Here is a 21,308-nt window from a genome sequence, read left to right as displayed (position 1 = left end):
TACAGAATATGGTACCTGTGAAGTCAACATGAAGCTGCTGGGCCTTGTCAGCTGCGGCACCGAAGACGTCCCAGCTATGGCCATGGCCACAGTTTGGCTGATCATATTCCCGCCCTCGCTATCATGGTCCTCTCCGGAGGTAGCGGTATGCCTTCCTCGCTGGTTGTGAGACTCTGCCAAAACAGAATATTCCCTCTCCAGTTATGAGCGTTGCTTAATTACTGCAAAGGACTGAAAATAACCGGTATGCTTCGAATGTTCAAATACAGGATGGAAATATTATAGTAACAAGATCAATCATTAAACGAGTGTGGACATGTTTAGTGTGGGAAGGAAGGGCATGGGATGAATCTGAGGAATCCTAGGGGAGCAGAAGGCTGTCCATATATTATGCAATTCTCTTTTCCTTTAGATTTGAAAAAAACATATACTGGTGTACATAAAATATGTAAAAATATATAAATACACACTGCAAAAAAAATTTATAAAAAATAATAAAAAGTCAGTCCCACTCCAAATCAATTTGTGTTTAAAATATCATATACAGGTGTACCTCGGTTTACGAACGCCTCGGTTAAAGTAAATTTTGGTTTGCGAATGAAAATCCATTGAAAACAACGCCTCGGTTTACAAATTTTTAACAAATTTTTTTTCACAATACGAAGTGTATGTCGGTGCCGGTTTTTAAATGCAATTTCCTTTTTTTTTTTTTCTTCACTATAGCTCACAGAATTAGCTGTCACTTTCCCCAAAGCTAAAGGAAACTTTGTTTCTTTTAAGAAACTAAAAGGAAACATTGTTTCTTTTAACTCCGGAAATAAACGAAAAGGAAACATTGTTTCTTTTAACTCTAAACTAATAGGGAACTTTCTTTCTGGGGGGGAAAGTGACAGCTGATTCTGTGAGCTATAGTGAAGAACAAAAGCCTGTAATTACATTTAAAAACCGGCACTGACCTATAGTGACAGCAACTTTTTTTTAAAATGTGGAACGGATTAATTGGTTTTCAATGCATTCCTATGGGAACACCTGTAATATGAGGTCAAACCTAAACACTTTGTATGCTTTGCACACTTTGAATTTGTATGCAATCAGGCCGGTTATTGCACTACATAGCTGAAGGTAAATCTAAAGGAAATTGAACAGGAAAATTGTGTAGTGTACTGCCAGCTATAGTACGTTGGTACTTTTGGTTGGATATGTAAGTCTGCAATAAGCATCTGACAAACTTTATAAGGCAGTGAAGATGATTGAAGAATCTGAAGATAAAATAAAAAATATTAAAATTATAAACGGGTTACGCTAAGAGTTATTCCTCTGCAAGGGAGGAAAGGTCCCTCACCATAGGACAATGGAAAAAAGTAGGACTCAAAGTGGAGTGGGGTAGTTATAGGGGAGCCGCTCAGGTGGGGCATGTCCTCAAAGCTTTGCCAGCATCCGATCACCTGAAGGCAGGAGTTTATAACCCAAGATCTATGAATACTTTGCCTGTGTCCTGTTCTGTTTGATCAAGATCATCCAACATGTTTTGGGGACCAAAATACATTCCTCCCCTTCATCAGGGCTTAAGAATTCTGACTGCTCAAATGGACTCAATGTTTGTGTAGCAAGTAAAATAAATCTCCCAGTAATGCTATTGCTAGGCTGCTGCTAGAGGGAGCTCTAATGATTTGTAGTGTGACTTCAGGAGACTAACAACCAACAAGCTCACATAAAACTTGGAATGAGCAAGTGAACCACTGGAATGAGCAAGTGAACCACCCGTGTTTTCTGTTCTCCTCTTGATACAGGTGTCAGAGGAAAAGACGAGGAAGCCTCGGCAAATGCGCCAATGCGCAATGGCCACACCAATTCGCGCAAAGAAGTGCGCATGCACATAAGCGGGCGACACGTAATGCATTCCTGTGCACGAAAACGCACCGGCACACGCAGGGTGCACTAAATGCTGACACTCAGTGGCCTTTATAAGGACTGTAGCTCTGTCAGTGATTGCTGGATTATCGTCAGCCCCTCCCGTTCCTGAGTTTACTGCTGATTACCCATTACTGACCCAGTTTGATCCTGACCTTGTTCCTGTCTGCTGCTCTGTGTATGACCCCGCCTTGCTCCTGACCGTCCTGTGTGCTGCTACTCTGTGTATGACCCTGGCTTGATCCTGACCTTGCTCCTGTCTGCTGCTACTCTGTGTATGACCCCGGCTTGATCCTAACGTTGCTCTTGTCTGCAGTTCCATATTGATCCTGGCTCTGGCTACTGACTACTCTACCCATCCTCCAGGATCCACATGTTCTCTGGAGAAACTCAACCTGCAACTAGAGCACCCATAGGTTCCAATCTCATCAGGCTTTTCCAAGCAGCAACACCACTGGCAACCCATGCTTCTTTTGGGCACTGCACCTCCTGTTTCCACCTCCAGGGGCGCACTGCACTTAGCCGTAAGGGGAGCCCCCTCTCTATTGCAGCCTCTGGTCAGGTACGTGACAACAGGTTAGTCACATTTGGGTTGTGCTATCTTTGTTTAGTTTTGTGCTTGTTCTGACATTCATGTTTTCTTTTTAGCATCCTATATGTTAGTAAGGCTAATCCCCTAATACAAATGGTTGCACTTTTCCATGTGGCAGCCAATATAAACTCGGAAATGAGCAAGTGAGCAATGTGTGTTTTTGATCTCCTCTTTAAAGATACTTCAGGCTGCATCTTTGTCATACCTCGCAGTCAGATCACCGATAATCCGGTAACATTTGTCAATGCAGACTTTGTTCTTGTGTTTAAATTGTAAACTGTGTCCTTTGCAAATAAAAGAAATTTAATCATTTGTTGTATGCGATACTTCTCTCTAGGACAGTCAGGAATCTAAAAGATCAAATTCTTCTTATGTGAGATCTTTTAGACACAACTAATTATGCTGAGTTAAATTTAGAACGGTTTAAAGCAGGGGTCTCCAAACTTTCCAAATAAAGGGCCAGTTTACTGTCCTTCAGACTTTAGGGGGGCCGGATTGTGGCCAGCGGGGGGTAGAAAAAGTCTCAGAGCCACCATCAGTGAGAATAAACAAGGTCTCGGGTGTGGTGTTCAGTTGCATAGTGCCTGTGGTCAGTAGGAGGAGGAGGAGTGCGATCACTGGAAGGAATATTGGCCCATCATTGAGGTTAGTGGATGGAATAGGGACCCATCATTGAGGTTAATGGATGGAATAGGGACCCATCATTAAGGTTAGTGGATGGAATAGGGCCCCATCATTGAGGTTAGTGGATGGAATAGGGCCCCATCATTGAGGTTAATGGATGGAATAGGGACCCATCACTGAGGTTAGTGGATGGAATAGGGACCCATCATTGAGGTTAATGGATGGAATAGGGACCCATCACTGAGGTTAGTGGATGGAATAGGGACCCATCACTGAGGTTAGTGGATGGAATAGGGACCCATCACTGAGGTTAGTGGATGGAATAGGGACCCATCACTGAGGTTAGTGGATGGAATAGGGACCCATCATTGAGGTTAGTGGATGGAATAGGGCCCCATCATTGAGGTTAGTGGATGGAATAGGGCCCCGTCATTGAAGTTAATGGATGGAATGGAGCCCCGTCATTGAGGTTAGTGGATGGAATGGACCCCCATCATTGAGGTTAGTTAATGGAATAGGGACCCATTATTGCTATCACTGGAAGGAATATTGGCCCATCATTGATGTTAGTGGATGGAATAGGGCCCCATCATTGAGGTTAGTGGATGGAATAGGGCCCTATCATTGAAGTTAATGGTTGGAATGGAGCCCCGTCATTGAGGTTAGTGGATGAAATAGGGCCCCATCATTCAGGTTGGTGAATGGAATAGGGCCCCATCATTGAGGTTGGTATATGGAATAGGGCCCCATCATTGAGGGTGGTGGATGGAATAGGGCCCCAACATTGAGGTTGGTGGATGGAATAGGGCCCCATCATTGAGGTTGGTAGATAGAATAGGGCCCCATAATTGATGTTAGTGGATGGAATAGAGCCCCATCATTGAGGTTAGTGGATGAAATAGGGCCCCATCATTCAGGTTGGTGAATGGAATAGGGCCCCATCATTGAGGTTGGTGAATGGAATAGGGCCCCATCATTGAGGTTGGTGAATGGAATAGGGCCCCATCATTGAGGTTAGTGGATGAAATAGGGCCCCATCATTCAGGTTGGTGAATGGAATAGGGCCCCATCATTGAGGTTGGTGAATGGAATAGGGCCCCATCATTGAGGTTGGTGAATGGAATAGGGCCCCATCATTGAGGTTGGTGGATGGAATAGGGCCCCATCATTGAGGTTGGTGGATGGAATAGGGCCCCATCATTGAGGTTGGTGGATGGAATAGGGCCCCATCATTGAGGGTGGTGGATGGAATAGGGCCCCATCATTGAGGGTGGTGGATGGAATAGGGCCCCATCATTGAGGGTGGTGGATGGAATAGGGCCCCATCATTTAGGTTGGTGAATGGAATAGGGCCCCATCATTGAGGTTGGTGGATGGAATAGGGCCCCATCATTGAGGGTGGTGGATGGAATAGGGCCCCATCATTTAGGTTGGTAGATAGAATAGGGCCCCATCATTGAGGTTGGTAGACAGAATAGGGCCCCATAATTGATGTTAGTAGATGGAATAGGGCCCCATCATTGATGTTAGTGGATGGAATAGGGACCCATCATTGATGTTAGTGGATGGAATAGGGCCCCATCATTGATGTTAGTGGATGGAATAGTGCCCCATCATTGAGGTTAGTGGATGGAATAGAGCCCCATCATTGATATTAGTGCGAAGTATAGTGTCCCATTGCTGGTGTCAGTTGGGGGAATTACACCCCACTTTTGGTGTCAGTGTTAGGAATAGTGCCCCAAGGTCCGGATAAAGGCTAGCAAAGGGCTGCATCCAGCCCTCGGGCCGCAGTTTGGAGACCACTGGTTTAAAGGGTCAGTTCACCTTTGGAACACGTTACCTCTGCATTTAGGGTGTAACATTTACCGCGATCCAGCACATGTTCCCTTCACCCCCTCCCGTGACTGCGGGGAAACTACAAGTCCTGTCTGCCATTGTGGTAGACGCTTGTAGTTCTGAACGGACTGTGAGCATACTAATCAGCACGTTTTTAGTCCATCAACACTTCCTGCAGCTCTGAAACTGGCACCCCATACAGAGGTACAGGCCCAGAGCAGCAAGGCATTGTCTGCAGGAGCCTGACATTTCACCCGTGATCCACTGATCATGGGTGCAATGCTCTGCAGGCTCCTGTGAACAAAATATTAAATGCACTTTTTTTCCCCTGCAAAAATATGTGCATTATTGATTGATTGATTGATTGATTGACAAGGGCAAGATTAGCCTTTAAATGTATGAAACATCAATGAATAATTATATAAAAAGAAAGTAGGTGGCAGCAAGAGAGCAGTAGGACACTGGGAGTCAGGACAGCTTTACACCACATATATACATACGTAGATCTTATCTTGCAAAGAAGAACTCGCCATAGAGGATTCTGGGAGCATGCCGAGGCCGATGACCTGGTAACGTACCTGTGAAATCATACAGCTGGGGGACGGTCTCCATGACAATGCCAATCAAAGGAAGGTACAGCATGGCCACTCGGGCCTTTACCTCAGGATCAGCATAGCGGGGATCGGAGTCGTGAGTAGATAGCAAGTTGTGTACCATATTGATCACTTTCTTATGCAATCCAAACAACCTGAGAGGAGTTTTGTAACCACGGTTAGTTATCACTGGCAGAGCAAATACAACAGTCTAACTAAGCACTAAACAATATTTAAATAGTTTCATGTTCTCCGTTAACCCCGGGGCACGTATAGAACCGGCCAGTGTTCACACCGATTCCGATCTGAAACTTCAGCTCACTGCTGATGCAACTACTATGCTTAATGCTAAGAGCAGATATTAATAAGAGAAAATATAGTGCATGACAAATGGTTCTCAAGCCTGTAAAAAAAAAAACAAACCAAAAAAACAAAAAGAAAACAAAAAAACAAAAACAAAACAGGGGGTGCCCCCACCCCCTAGGAACAAAGCATCACAACTAGGGCATTTGAACATCTGCCCTGCCCTTGCAGCTTAAAGTGGACTTCCACTCACCTGTCAAAAAACTAAAAGTCAGCATCTACAAAAACTGTCCCTCAGTCCTGTGGTGTGTCCCCCGGAGCCCGTTTCACCGGCCGTCCTGTATTCCAGGAGGCCGGCATCTTCAGAGTGGGCACCCGGCTCTGACTGCTTGCGGCTTCACAGCCGGGTGCCCACTGCGCATGCATAAGTAGCTCTGCGCTTCAAGAATGGTCCTGTAGTCTTCTTTAAAAGAAGGCAGTTGGAGGTGCAGTTTGTATACTTTGTATAACTTTATATAAAAAGGAGGCTCAAACACATTTTTTATAAAACCCCAACAAGTCTAAATGAGCCCTTAGGGATAAAAAGGGCAAGGGTTTGTAGTCATAAATTTAAAACTAGGTAACCCATATTTCCACCCAATTACTAAACACGGCATTTAAAAAAGCAGCGATTAGTGAATTGCCCCCATAGCTCACCCTTCACCCTCTGGATCCAAGATGACAGCCAGTTCAGTCAAGACGAGACCAGCCAGGTAGTGCTGCTGCCGAAAGGGAACTGACAGTTCAAACATATTTGCAATCTTTTGATCCTGGATATTGGTTGAAAACCCAGAACTCTGTTAATGGGAAAAAAATAAAAAAATAGGAAACTTAGGGGGAAAAGCTACAGAACACAAAAGTATAGTAAACCCGACCAAAATTAGTTAGCGCCTAGTACAACACTTTGATTTCTGCTAAAATAATCAAATCAATGATCCCCAGATATTATAAGCCGTAGCTTTATGGAAAGCTTAACATTTCCTAGGGAGGAGCCTATGTGCTGACGTCATGCCGCCATGTCCACGTGATGGTCCGGCGGCCATCTTTGTAAGTGCTTTTTATCCATTGATGATTTTATGCTCCACGTGGTTGCTATTTTTTTAATAAAACATACTACACTATATGATACTGTCTCCGGGCTCGGTCTATGAGCTTGCCTTCTAGGAGGAATCCTTTTCCTTGGTTCACTGTGGGCTGGAGATGGAGACTTGGCTACTCTACTTTTGATTGTTCATTTGGTGTATCACTGGCTTCTGTAGAGATCATCTGGGTCACCGGCAGGAGGAACAAGCAGGAACACCCCTTAGTGTCATTGGGCTTGCTTGCTACTTCCTTCTAATGAGTGCATTATGATGGAGGTGCAGTGCGGAAGTCACAGAAGTCACTACATTTTGCGGATTTAATCATCACTATTTTTGGGACTATTATGATATTTAGAGGACTTACAGTGGGGCAAAAAAGTATTTAGTCACCGCCAATTGTGCAAGTTCTCCCACTTAAAAAGATGAGCGAGGCCTGTAATTGGCATCATAGGGAGACCTCAACTATGAGAGACAAAATGAGAAAACAAATCCAGACAATCACATTGGCTGATTTGGAAAGAATTTATTTGCAAATTATGGTGGAAAATAAGTATTTGGTCAATATGAAAAGTTCATCTCAATACTTTGTTATATATCCTTTGTTGGCAATGACAGAGGTCAGACGTTTCCTGTAAGTCTTCACAAGGTTGGCACACACTGTTGCTGGTATGTTGGCCCATCCTCCATGCAGATCTCCTCTAGAGCAGTGATGTTTTGGGGCTGTCGCTGGGCAACACGGACTTTCAACTCCCTCCAAAGGTTTTCTATGGGGTTCAGATCTGGAGACTGGCTAGGCCACTCCAGGACCTTGAAATGCTTTTTATGAAGCCACTCCTTCGTTGCCCGGGCGGTATGTTTGGGATCATTGTCATGTTGGAAGACCCAGCCACATTTCATCTTCAATGCCCTTACTGATGGAAGGAGGTTTGCACTCAAAATCTCACGATACATGGCCCCATTCATTCTGTCCTGTACATGGATCAGTCGTCCTGGTCCCTTTGCAGAGAAACAGCCCCAAAGCATGATGTTGCCACCCCCATGCTTCACAGTAGGCATGGTGTTCTTTGGATGCAACTCAGCATTCTCTCTCCTCCAAACACGACGAGTTGTGTTTCTACCAAACAGTTCTATTTTGGTTTTATCTGACCATATGACATTCTCCCAATCCTCTTCTAGATCATCCAAATGCTCTCTAGCAAACTTCCCGGACATGTACTGGCTTAAGCAGGGGGACACGTCTGGCACTGCAGGATCTGAGTCCCTGGCGGCGTAGTGTGTTACTGATGGTAGCCTTTGTTACGTTGGTGCCAGCTCTCTGCAGGTCATTCACTAGGTCTCCCCGTGTGGTCCTGGGATTTTTGCTCACCGTTCTTGTGATCATTTTGACCCCACGGCGTGAGATCCTGCGTGGAGCCCCAGATCGAGGGAGATTATCAGTGGTCTTGTATGTCTTCCATTTTCTAATTATTGCTCCCACAGTTGATTTGTTCACACCAAGCTGCTTGCCTATTGCAGATTCAGTCTTCCCAGCCTGGTGCAGGTCTACAATTTTGTTTCTGGTGTCCTTCGGCAGCTCTTTGGTCTTCACCATAGTGGAGTTTGGAGTGTGACTGTTTGAGGTTGTGGACAGGTGTCTTTTATACTGATAACAAATTCAAACAGGTGCCATTGATACAGGTAATGAGTGCAGGACAGAGGAGCCTCTTAAAGAAGAAGGTACAGGTCTGTGAGAGCCAGAAATCTTGCTTGTTTGTAGGTGACCAAATACTTATTTTCCACCATAATTTGCAAATAAATTCTTTCCAAATCAGCCAATGTGATTGTCTGGATTTGTTTTCTCATTTTGTCTCTCATAGTTGAGGTCTACCTATGATGCCAATTACAGGCCTCTCTCATCTTTTTAAGTGGGAGAACTTGCACAATTGGTGGCTGACTAAATACTTTTTTGCCCCACTGTATATAATTTTCATTTGTTATATCGTCCATTTTGTTTCTTCATTGGAGTATTCACTATTCTCGATTTTTTTTTTATGATGTTTCCTTTCTCTTTTACTATCACATTGGTCATCACTGATTATATAATAAAACATCAAACAGCGCAAATAAAATACAATAAATAATAAAAAAAAGAAATAATTCAAAAAGAACGTATAATACATAAAAATAAAAATTTTAATATAATTATTATTATTAGGATGAATAAGGTGAGCAAAATACAGTTGAAAAGTCCTTATCCAAAAAGACCCTTGACCCGTGTTCACATCATTTACTTCCGGTGGTGGAGCTGGTGGCAGTGATTTCTGTTGATCCTGGAGGTTGGAGGCTAGTTTATATTATGTTTTGGAGGTCTAAGGCATATATCCTACCCGCAGTAGGGGAAGTCCATTTAAACCTGGTGTTTGTAGGATGTATTGATTGGGTCTAGGATTCCAAAAAAACCTCAAAAATAAGGCGTTTTTTTCACCAGTATCTGGTGAGTGCGGTATGTGATCAGAGCACTAACACGGTGTGAACACGGGTCAAGGGTCTTTTTGGATAAGGATTTTCAACTGTATTTTACTCACCTTATTCATCCTAATAATTTGGAGTGGGACTATTCTATTTAATTTATATACAAAATATTATATTTTAATTTTTATTTTTAATGTATGTAAAGTGCTTTTTGGATTACTTCTTTTTTTATTATTTATTGTATTTATTTGCGCTGTTTGATGTTTTATTATATTTTTTTGGTGTTTACACTAATGAGCAGCAGCATTTATTTAGGAATTATTTCACATTTTTTTGGCGCTGGTGATTTTTTGTATATACATCATTGATTATAACACACATTTTAATTAGCGCTGCACATTGATATTATAGTGTTTTTGTTTTGGTGGAGACATGTGGTGTCATGCCACTGGCATTGCCAAGTGGCATGGTCTAGGACAGCCTCTCAACCCGGGTGCCTTGAGGTTTCTTCAGGGGTGCCTTGGCAAAATGTCTAAAAACTGCCCAAAATTTGTATACAGGCCAGCGGGTGGAACAAGCCTGCCTTTTAAAGCCACAGGTTTTCATTGCGCACCATTACGACCTTCTAGCCGTCAGTGTCCTGACAACCAAATGACATCAGTTGATAAGGAGGATGTAAGCTGCCTGCACACCATCCTAGTTTGCCCCTCCCCTGCCCCTCTCTGTCAGTGCTGGGGTTACATTAGCTCAGTGATGGAGAAAAACTGAGGGAGAAGAGAAACATAGGAATACTAGTCTGTACCAGTGTGCAAAAGTGTATTTGCTTTGAAAGAATAATGTTGGGTGTCCTACATGTGTGGATGTTGCTGCGTTATATAAAACTATTAGAATAGTTTTCCACATTTTAGAATGTGGTGCCTCAAGACTTTCCATAATTTTAAAGGGTGCCTCGAGACAGTCCATAATTTTAAAGGGTGCCTCGAGACTGTCCATAATTTGAAAGGGTGCCTCGAGACTGTCCATAATTTGAAAGGGCGCCTCAAGACTGTCCATAATTTGAAAGGGTGCCTCAAGACTGTCCATAATTTGAAAGGGTGCCTCAAGACTGTCCATAATTTGAAAGGGTGCCTCAAGACTGTCCATAATTTGAAAGGGTGCCTCAAGACTGTCCATAATTTGAAAGGGTGCCTCAAGACTGTCCATAATTTGAAAGGGTGCCTCAAGACTGTCCATAATTTGAAAGGGTGCCTCAAGACTGTCCATAATTTTAAAGGGTGCCTCAAGACTGTCCATAATTTTAAAGGGTGCCTCAAGACTGTCCATAATTTTAAAGGGTGCCTCAAGACTGTCTATAGTTTTAAAGGGTGCCTGAGGACTGTCCATATTTTTAGAGGGTGCCTCGGGACTGTCCATAATTTTAGAGGGTGCTTCGGGACTGTCCATAATTTTAGAGGGTGCCTAGGGACTGTCCATAATTTTAGAGGGTGCCTCGGGACTGCCCATAATTTTAGAGGGTGCTTCGGGACTGTCCATAATTTTAGAGGGTGCCTCGGGACTGTCCATAATTTTAGAGGGTACCTCGGGACTGTCCATAATTTTAGAGGGTGCCTCAGGACTGTCCATAATTTTAAAGGGTGCCTTGACTGAAAAAAGGTTGAGAAACACTGGTCTAGGAACTATGTAGGCACCATCAACTTAAAGGTCAATCATCTACAGCTCAAGGAGCTCCTAGCAACCTCTGGAGGAACCCTAGAATCCCACAGAACCACGGCTGAGAATGTCTGCTCTAGAGTTTACTCACAATAGTGTGAAAAATGAGAAAACATCCTGTGAGTGACATCTCTGTGAACAGAAACACTTTGTTGATGAGAGAAGTCAGAGGAGATTGGCCAGAAAGGTTATGGTAGCTCATAACAAAAAATAATTCCCGCGCTACCAATATCTCTAGGGTTTGTGTGTATAAAGATGACTTATTCACTAGTTTTTAGAGCAAAGGTAGGCCCGACCTGGCATTCCTAATAAATTGCTTGGTGAGTATACTATACTGTTTTCTCACCTGGGAAGTGGCAGAAGACACTGAAGGTGAAGGGGAAGATGGAGGAGTCAGTAAGCCACATGGCAAATTTAAAGTGACATAGTGCTCATGACTGCAGATGATACGCAAGAAGTCCAGCCGCAAGGAGACCAGGATGCTTGGGTTAGGCAGCTGATACAGTTTTGATGATACCTGGAAACGAGAAACACAAGTCAGTGTGATCCTAAGAAATTACAAACTGCCCCACCCAACAAAATGAAATTCTATCATTTGTAAATATAAATCAAGTAGAATATTGCTTTAAACCCCTCATCCTAACCATCACGGTAACCCTCAAGGAATCCATTATTGCCTTGATCACTCCTTTTCCACATAAACGTCATTTAGACATCCCCATTCCTGCTCTGGAACAGACACACCTTTGCAAAATTAATTACACACTGTGCTCCAAAATATTAAAGGAACACTTTTTAATCAGATTATAGCATCGTCAAACCCCTGGGATATTGATCTGGTCAGGTAAGTAGCAGAGGGGGCTGTTCATCAGTTTCAGCTGCTGTGGTGTTAATGAAATTAACAACAAGTACACTAAACGGGCAACAATGAGAATGACCCCCAAAACAGGAATGGTTTTACAGGTGGAGGCTACTGCCATTTTTTTCCCTACTCATCTTTTCTGACTGTATTTCACTAGTTTTGCATTTGGCTAGGGTCAGTGTCACTACTGGTAGCATGAGGCCATACCTGGACCCTACAGAGGTTGCATTGGCAGTCCAACTCCTCCAGGATGGCACATCAATACGTTCCATTGCCAGAAGGTTTGCTGTGTCTCCCAGCACAGTCTCAAGAGCATGGAGGAGATTCCAGGAGACAGGCAGTTACTCTGGGAGAGCTGTACAGGGCTGTAGAAGGTCCTTAACCCATCAGCAGGACCGGTATTGTGCAAGAAGGAACAGGATGAGCACTGCCAGAGCCCTACAAAATGACCTCCAGCAGGCCACTGGTGTGATTGTCTCTGACCAAACAATCAGAAACAGACTTCATGAGGGTGGCCTGAGGGCCCGACGTCCTCTAGTGGGCCCTGTGCTCACTGCCCGGCACCATAGAGCTCGATTGGCATTTGCCATTGAACACCAGAATTGGCAGGTCCACCGCTGGCAAGACACGTGCAAATCCCATCTGACGTTTCGATGCTCTGACGAAGAAGAGACCCTCCTTCGAAACGTGTCACATTCACTCTAAGAGCCTCCCCTTCCAATGGGATTCGCACATGTCTCCTTATCCTATGATTCGTCTTTGGATTCTATATGCCTGTTATATTGCTACTTTTGTGAGTATATCTCTTAAATCAATAAATCCACAAATGGTTTACTGAGGTAATGCACAAGGTTGGTGTGCTCTGTTTCTGTTCTCCACTACAGTTTGTATCGAGCTTCCCCAGCTTCGTGTTGGAGCTGCACAACCTTTGACCGGTCTTGGACGAACTTACATATACTCTAGTATTATTGGTCCATCGGCCTTCTGCTGGTCTGGGTCCCTGAACGTAGGAGGTGTTGCATCAGTGTACACAAGTGTGTTTGTGTAAAAAGACGACAATAATTGAACCCGGGTGGAGCTGCCCAGAACTGAAACATCAGGCGTGTGTAGATATATACGAATATGGATGTCCATAACTGTGATGAATAGAAGACGCACATCAATGACCTCGCTTGGTAAAATGTTATTCAACCACAAATAGACACCAGCGAGTCCTTGCCCTGTGGACACCTTCATTGACACATTTCACCCTGATAAGGTTTTATCCAGTGACGTCATTGATGGCGCGACGTTCTATTTATCACAGTTACAGCATTAGAGGGCAGACGGGCTCCCTGGAAAGCACCCCATACTGCTGTGGAGGACAAGGGGACTAACTGTCCAGTTAGGAGAGGAGAACAGTGCAATATTGTATTGGGGTTACCTGCTTGAAATAGGCTTTAATGAGGCTGAAAACGAAGCCTCTGTCCATGATAGACAGGAGGTCATTGAGGAAGAAAGCCAAGCTGACATTGAGCCTCTCTACCATTTCTGTATCCTAGGGGAAAAAAAGAAGACAGGAAGCATATCCAATCAATCATTCATCCTGTACATGGCATGATAGAAAGGCTTTGGTCACACCAGATTGTGCTTGGTTTTTCTTCACTTAACCACTTCCAGTCCGGACACTTTCACCCCCTTCCTGTCCAGGCCAATTTTCAGCTTTCAGTGCTATCACACTTTGAATGACAATTGCGCAGTCATGCAACACTGTACCCATATGAATTTTTTAGCATTTTTTTGAGACAGATAAAGCTTTATTTTGGTGGTATTTATTCACCGCTGGAATTTTTATTTTTTTGCTATGTAAATGAAAAAGTCCAAAAATTTTGAAAGAAAGTGTTTTTCTTATAACATTTTGCAAATAAATAATATTTCATCATAATTCTTGGCCAAAATTTATTCCGTTATCTTTTTAGTAAAAAAAAAATAACCCAAATTAGTTTATAACCAAAAATTATAATTTTTAAACATTTTTTTTACATTTTTATTTTATTTTTTTATATTATTATTTATGGGTTTTTTTTTTACATACTGTTACCCTAGCAGTAGAGTGTCACCATAGTGACACTGTACTACTTGTGGGGGGTGAAGAAGATTTTTTTTTTTTTGGACACTGATTGCTTTTACACCCATAAAGGCTGTAAAAGCAATCATTTCTCCTTCTCTTTGGCTGCATTCTTGCAGCCATTGAGAACTCCTGTGTGAGCTGTGATTGGTCACAGCTTGTCACATGGTTGTGAATAGCCTTGTACCATGTGATCTCTGTGATCATTCACAGATTTCACACGTAGTAAGCAATGATGTCTTGCTTACTACTCTGCATGTGATCACTGATCGGCCAATCAGTGATCACATGATCGGGACATCGCACAGAGGTCCTGTAAGACGATCGGTGTTCCACTGTGTTCCGAGGACACAGCAGGCACCAGATTGCGGTGCTGCGCGCTCCCAGGGAGTGCGCACAAGCAAGGGGCAGGAAGGTCATTTATAAACAGCCACCCGACCCTGTACTGCCACCGTCTGGCCGTTTATATACAACAGCCAGACGGGAAGTGGTTAATAAAAGTCTGAAATGGAAAATATTCAAATACAGCCCAATACTGAAACCAATACAGGCAAAAAAAGAATACAATAAAAAAAAATGTAATAAAAAATAAAAATAATAGAAACATTTGAAAAAAAAATGTTAATTCAATTATTATTATTTTCATCAAAGAAATGCAGCAGAATACATTTTGACCTAAATTTATGAAGAAATGTTATTTATTTGCAAACTTTTATAACAGAAACGAAGAAAAGAGCGTTTTTTTCACAAGTTTCAGGTGTTTTTGGTTTTATTTAGCAAAAAATAAAAAAAAATTCAGTGGTGATTAAAAACCACCAACAGAAAGCTCTGTGAAAAGAAGTGATACAAATTTCATACGGGTACAGTGTTGCATGACCGCACAATTGTCATTCAAAGTGTGATAGCGCTGAAAGCTGAAAATTGGCCTGGGCAGGAAGGGGGTAGAAGTGCCCGGCAGGCAAGCGGTTAAGTAAATAATGTACAATTTGTGCAGAATGTAATCGTGATAATGCTACACAAATGCAGCTCCCCGTACAGCTCACCTTCTGAAACCTCGTGACGATGTCATTGGCCATAGTGCTAACCAATGCTGCAATATCATCCATGAAACGCTCAGGAAATCGGTGCTTGCGAGGAGAATCCATTTTGTCTGCAAAGTATAAGTGGTGCACCATGCTCTTCACCTGAAAGAGAGCGCAAAGAGGTCATCTCAAATTATATCATAACATTTTTTATTTTTTTTTGCTTAAAAACTGAGGCTGCGATTTCTCATGCATATTTTGCCACGATTTTGCGTGTTATCATACCGCGTTTTTCAGCTTTGACATTTTTTAATTAGCCAATAGAGAAAAATATCATCTGTTTCATCATTTGTCGCTAAATCTTTCTGCTTTTTTTAGCTTTTCCATCAGCTTTTATTTCTGTATTTATTGTTTTTATTATTTATTGAATATTATTTAGTTTTTTTGTTAGGGTAAGAGGTTAGAGTTAAGGTTAATATTTTATTATCTTATTTTTTGTTAGGGTTGTGGTGTTATTATTATTATTAGTAATAATAATAACAATAATAAATATATGTAAAATAAATACATAAATAAATAAAAATAATCATAAATAATTACTATGTAATAATAAATAAATAATAATTAACTACTAACCTTTACCCCCTAACCCAGTGTTTAGCAACCTTTTTCCAGTCAAGGCACCCTTTAAAATTATGGACAGTCCTGAGGCACCCCTTAAAATGATGGACAGTCCTGAGGCACCCTTTAAAATGGACAGTCCTGAGGCACCCCTTAAAATGATGGACAGTCCTGAGGCACCCATTAAAATTATGGACAGTCCTGAGGCACCCTTTAAACTGGACAGTCCTGAGGCACCCCTTAAAATTATGGACAGTCCTGAGGCATCCCATTCTAAAATAGGGTACCTCAAGACTGTCCATAATTTTAAAAGAGAACCCCATTTTAGAATGGGGTGCCTCAGTACTGTCCATAATTTTAAGGGGTGCCTCAGGACTGTCCATAATTTTTAAGGGTGCCTCAGGACTGTCCATTTTAAAGGGTGCCTCAGGACTGTCCATTTTAAAGGGTGCCTCAGGACTGTCCATTTTAAAGGGTGCCTCAGGACTGTCCATCATTTTAAAAGGCACCCCATTTTAAAATGTGAAAAACTATTCTAATAGTTTTATATAACGCAGCAACATCCACACATGCAGGACACCCAACATTAGAGGGGATTTATTCTTCCAAAGCAAATACACTTTTGCACACTGGTACTGACTAGTATCCCTACGTTTCTCCTTCATAATTATGGACAGTCCCGAGGCACCTTTATAATTATGGACAGTCCCGAGACACCTTTATAATTATGGACAGTCCCGAGGCACCCCATTCTAAAATGTGAAAAACTATTCTAATAGCTTTATATAACGCAGCAACATCCACACATGTAGGACACCCAACATTAGAGGGGATTTATTCTTCCAAAGCAAATACACTTTTGCACACTGGTACTGGCTAGTATCCCTATGTTTCTCTTCTCCCTCAGGTTTTCTCCATCACTGAGCTAATGTGACCCCAGCACTGATGGAGAGAGGTGGGGGAGGGTAAACTAGGATGCTGTGTAGGCAGCTGATAACCCCCTTATCAACTGATGTCATTGGTTGTCAGGATGCCGGCGGCTAGAAGGTCATGATGGTGCACAATGAAAACCTGTGGCTTTGTGTAACTAAAAGGCAGGGTTATTCCACCCGCTGGCTTGTATACAAGTTTTGGGCAATTTTTAGAAAGGCACCCCTGAATAAAACCTCAAGGCACCCTGGTTGAGAAAGGCTGCCCTAACCCTTAAAAAAAAAAAAAATTATAGTAATAAAAATTATTATTAATAATAATGTATTTTTTTGTTTGGGTGTTTATTTTTTTGGGTTGGGGGTTAAGGTTAAAAGTTAATTATTAACTATTTGTGTAGTTATTTTTTTATATTTTCCATTTATGCATATATTATGTGCCTGTGCAGGTTTCCTCCGGGTACTCCGGTTTCCTCCCACACTCCAAAGACATGCTGCTAGGTTAATTGGCTCCTGTCTAAATTGTCCCTAGTATGTGTATGTATGAATGTGAGTTAGGGACCTTAGATTGTACACCCCTTGAGGGTTAGGGACTGATGTGAATGTACAATATATATATGTCAAATGCTGTGTAAATTGATGGCGCTATATAAGTACCTGTAATAAATAAATAAAATAATAAATAAAATATATATTTCTTTTTTACTGTTTTTTTTTTAAATAAACGTGCATCAGAACGCGCCGATCGTGCATTTCTATGGGAATAAAAAAGTGCCAAAAACACGCAAATCTGCCCAAACTGATCTACAAAAAAAACTTCAGAACTTGTTTGGTTTCAGGCGACTTGGGGTGAAGATGTGAACCATCTCCATTGAGAATAATTGTTTTTTCTCTCCTCAAGCGTTTTGGAGCTTCGAGCGTGTGAATGGAGCCTGAACTCCGGTATGATCAAATATTATCTAAATACAGGAGGCAGGTTCATTCTCACTTGAATCTTTCTCAGTTTTGTAAATTTCTTCCAGATCTGTGAAGTAACTCAGTGTGAAATGTCATCTCTGTGCAGGAGTTTCCTGTATTAAAGACTGCTCACTGTTGCTCTCTCTCTTTGTGCAGGGTGACTGGTCTGGTCTCCACCCCCCTCCTGTAGTTATTTGTAAGCAGTCTGTAGTGGGTGGAGCCAGCTGGGTCCCGCCCACAGCGCTGCTCTCTGAAAGGAGCTATTTTTCAATGCCGTTCACTATCCTGCTTAAACGAATGATTTGGGGAGCTGTTTTTCCTACTGGCCATCCCAATGACATCAATGAATTGAGGAACTACTCTGACCTGAGAGCCACAATCCCACTGGCATTAATTATTTGGCTGAAAGTAAGTATTGAGCATTCCCAAAATTTTATGTACAAGTATAAGCTGTTCTTTTCCATTGTTTGGGCATAAAAGGTTTGGGAAGAAGTTACCATTCCACCGTCTCACTGAGGTTGAGAATTGCTAGATTAGACAATAAGTACTGAAATAAAAGCAAGTTGACCTCTGCATGGAATGACTAGTGGAAGGTAAACATTGTATCTTGCAATGCCTTATGGGACTTGTAGTTTGGCAACAGCTGGAGGGCGGCCAGATTGACACATGTGGCATAGAGGATGTCCAACAAAGTATAACAAAATATGAGATATATGGCTTTCTTCCCCCAATACCTAGCTGGCTTGAAAGGGCGGGGTTGTTGGGGTGGGGTCTTCCCTTCCCTCCCCCAAACCCATCCTTCTATCGTACTTTCCCAGCCTTCTGGTACTTCGCTCATGGTCAGGGTGGATAAAAATCAATGATTTTTTTTAAAAAATCAAAAAAATCAGATTTTTTTTATTTAAATCGGATTTTTTTTATTTAAATCAGATTTTTTTGATTTAAATCAGATTTTTTTGATTTAAATCAGATTTTTTTGATTTAAATCGGATATTTTTGATTTAAATCGGATTTTTTTGATTTAAATCGGATTTTTTTGATTTAAATCAGATTTTTTTAAATAAAATGCTTTTTGAGAAAAATATATTACCATCCAAAGGTTATTCCATCATGAAATAAAGATTAGTTTTTTAATTATGTAGAATAAGGCTGTATATGTTTAATTTTTTTGGTAAATAAATTCCATGAATCCATTCACAATGTCATGCTCTTCCAGAGGTTTTTGTAAGATTATTGGGCATTTTCTCTGCCTACAAGATATTATCACAGATGTTGGTTTACTTTTGCAGTTCTCAAAACTGAATTTGACTCAGCGGAGATCACATGCCTCTTCTTCACAGAAAAAATGTTATAACATGAACAGAGTTAAGAAAAAGACCTTCATCCTAACTTCTACAAACCTATGAATACAGAATCAACCCCTTCAGTGCCAAGTTTCAAGAAGTTCAGTGAATAGAATAGAAACAATATTTTTCTGATTGTTTGGAGTGGAATAGATCTGCGCAAGAAGAAAGTGAAACGAAGTGTGAGGAGGAAGGGGCTGACAGTGTGAGGAGGAAGGGGCTGACAGTCTAAGTTTCTTCAAATATATATATTTTGTTTAGCCAAATTAGTTACCAAACATGGATGTTTAAGCAAATCACATATGCTGGAATGTTATTGTTTCAGTTGAATAAATCTATTTAAATTGTTATTATTAGGTAATGATTATTTTTCTCCTTCCTAAATACAACAGAAAAGTTGTCCAAATATGAATGATTAACCTATTAAACTGGGGATAAAAAAACTAATATGAAAAGTTATTCTAAAAATCTTCATCTACTTGCATATTAAAGTTATACCAGCAAGAATTAGTCTTTATGTAGAAAACTAGGATTTAAATCAAGCCTTACTGACTAGTGATTTAAATCAGTTTGATTTAAATCAAATCCACCCTGCTCATGGTGTCTGACCTGTTTTGCTATTCATGCATTGCTCGTTGTTCTACTCACCCCCCGGGTAACTATTTGTGATGCACTATATGTTCTTGATGTACCATGGTGATTGTGCTTTTTTTTTTACCATGTATGGGTTTTTTTTTTATGTTTTACGTCCTATTGCTGTTCTTTCCTTTCAATAAAGTTTTATTTTCAATGTTCAAAAAAAAAAAAAATGCTCCATCACTTTGGACTCACCATGAGTTCGAAGAAGAACCAGGCTTGTTGCAGGGCAGCCTCCCGTACTCCGCCGCTGCACACCACCCACTGCAGGGCTAGCTCCTCGTGGAACAGCTACTCGGAATGAGAAAGTCAACATTAGACAACCTACATGTATGGCAACAAACACAACACTCTAAATCACGGCACGGCTAAAGAATGGCAGGCAAGAAAAAAGAAGAACCATCACAACAGCAGCAATGAATGGTTGAGAAAATCACACAATGATGGACAATAGCTGCCCCACATTTCAGATGATACTAAACACGGCACGTATGAAGGTGACAAACAAGCAACAAGACAACTGGTTGAAGATGTGAACTAGCTGAACTCTACAAGTATCTTTCATTATGACAATCTGAGCTTACATATTTGGACGATCCCTGTATACACAACCGGAAAACATAACTGTAATGAGCCATCTATTTTTGGGTCTGGTGTTCAATGCCGTGCCAGAGATCATGTACCAAATGTATGTATAGGGATGATGAGAAGGTGAGAACCTGCAGGAAGGTGCCCCCTTGGAACCATTTTAGCTATGCATGGTCCAAGTCAACCAATTACGAGCTAGTCCCAGAAGCATTTAAATATAAGGGGATTCCAGGATGCCTTCTTTGACCCCATACACACAAAGCCCAGTGCCTGTTGCAAGCAGGGGCGTATTTACAACAAGGCAAACAAGGCATTTGCCTAGGGTGGCATTTTTCAGGGAGGGCAGCAGCATCTTTCAGGGGTCAGCGGCATATTTACCACAAGGCAAACGAGGAATTTGCCTAGGGCGGCAATTTTCGGGGGGGGGGGGGGGGCAGCAGCATCTTTCAGGGGTCTGTGGCATTTTTCAGGGGGTCAATGCCGCCCCCTAAAAGAAGGGATGAAAGAAGGGATGAAAGAAGGGACACACGCAGCATGGGAACCAGGTGGGATCTGAGAGAGGCTGTGGGCTGCTTGATGGTGTATGTAGAGCCTAACTCTTGTTTCCGGGGATGTCCGGAGCTGTGAAGGTGAGTGTCTTCTCTCTCGTAGGGTCAAGGGGGTTGGCAGTGTACGGGGGAAGGTGGTAATGGAAGGCTCTCTCGGGTGGGGGTAAAGGTTGGGGTCTTGTTGGTCAATGTTTGGCTCTCTTCGTGGGGGAGGGGGTGCTGGTTGGTGTCAGGGTCTCTCCATGGGGGGGAATTTTTGTGTATCACAGGGCAGCACGAAACCTAAATACACCACTGGTTGCAAGTGTCTTCAAACTTAGTAGTCAACAGAAGAGAATCTAAACTGACGGAGTCCATTGATGATCCAAATCCAGCCTTACAAAGATGGGAAGAAGAAAAGTGGTAGAAAGTTTGCAATTTGCTTTGACATATTCAAGATCCAAAGGCATTTTAATGTTCACCAATTCTTTAGGAAGCTACTGTAGCTGATGAACACACAACAACCTGTTGACTACAAAATATATGATGGGCTCTTTATCTTTACTATGGAACAAAAC

General features: G+C 41.9%; 1 protein-coding gene across 10 annotated transcripts in view; it reads right to left on the bottom strand.

Moving 5' to 3' along the window:
* DOCK7 (dedicator of cytokinesis 7) overlaps positions 1–21,308 on the bottom strand; it is a 278,665-nt gene that overhangs the window by 95,215 nt on the left and 162,142 nt on the right. For all 10 annotated transcript variants that reach the window (XM_089654661.1, XM_089654662.1, XM_089654663.1 and 7 more), the window contains 7 exons: positions 19,811–19,906; positions 15,154–15,294; positions 13,427–13,540; positions 11,488–11,658; positions 6,556–6,695; positions 5,542–5,711; positions 16–173 (listed from right to left, as the gene is read on the bottom strand). In XM_089654661.1, coding sequence (XP_089510787.1) covers positions 16–173; positions 5,542–5,711; positions 6,556–6,695; positions 11,488–11,658; positions 13,427–13,540; positions 15,154–15,294; positions 19,811–19,906 — 990 coding nt within the window. The remainder of the gene's footprint in view (positions 1–15; positions 174–5,541; positions 5,712–6,555; positions 6,696–11,487; positions 11,659–13,426; positions 13,541–15,153; positions 15,295–19,810; positions 19,907–21,308) is intronic.

The sequence above is a fragment of the Staurois parvus genome, unplaced genomic scaffold, assembly GCF_062004578.1.
Source record: "Staurois parvus isolate SC_StPar_1 unplaced genomic scaffold, SC_StPar_1.0 ptg000786l, whole genome shotgun sequence".
Taxonomy (NCBI): Eukaryota; Metazoa; Chordata; class Amphibia; order Anura; family Ranidae; genus Staurois; species Staurois parvus.
This window is presented reverse-complemented; position numbering and strand designations above follow the sequence as displayed.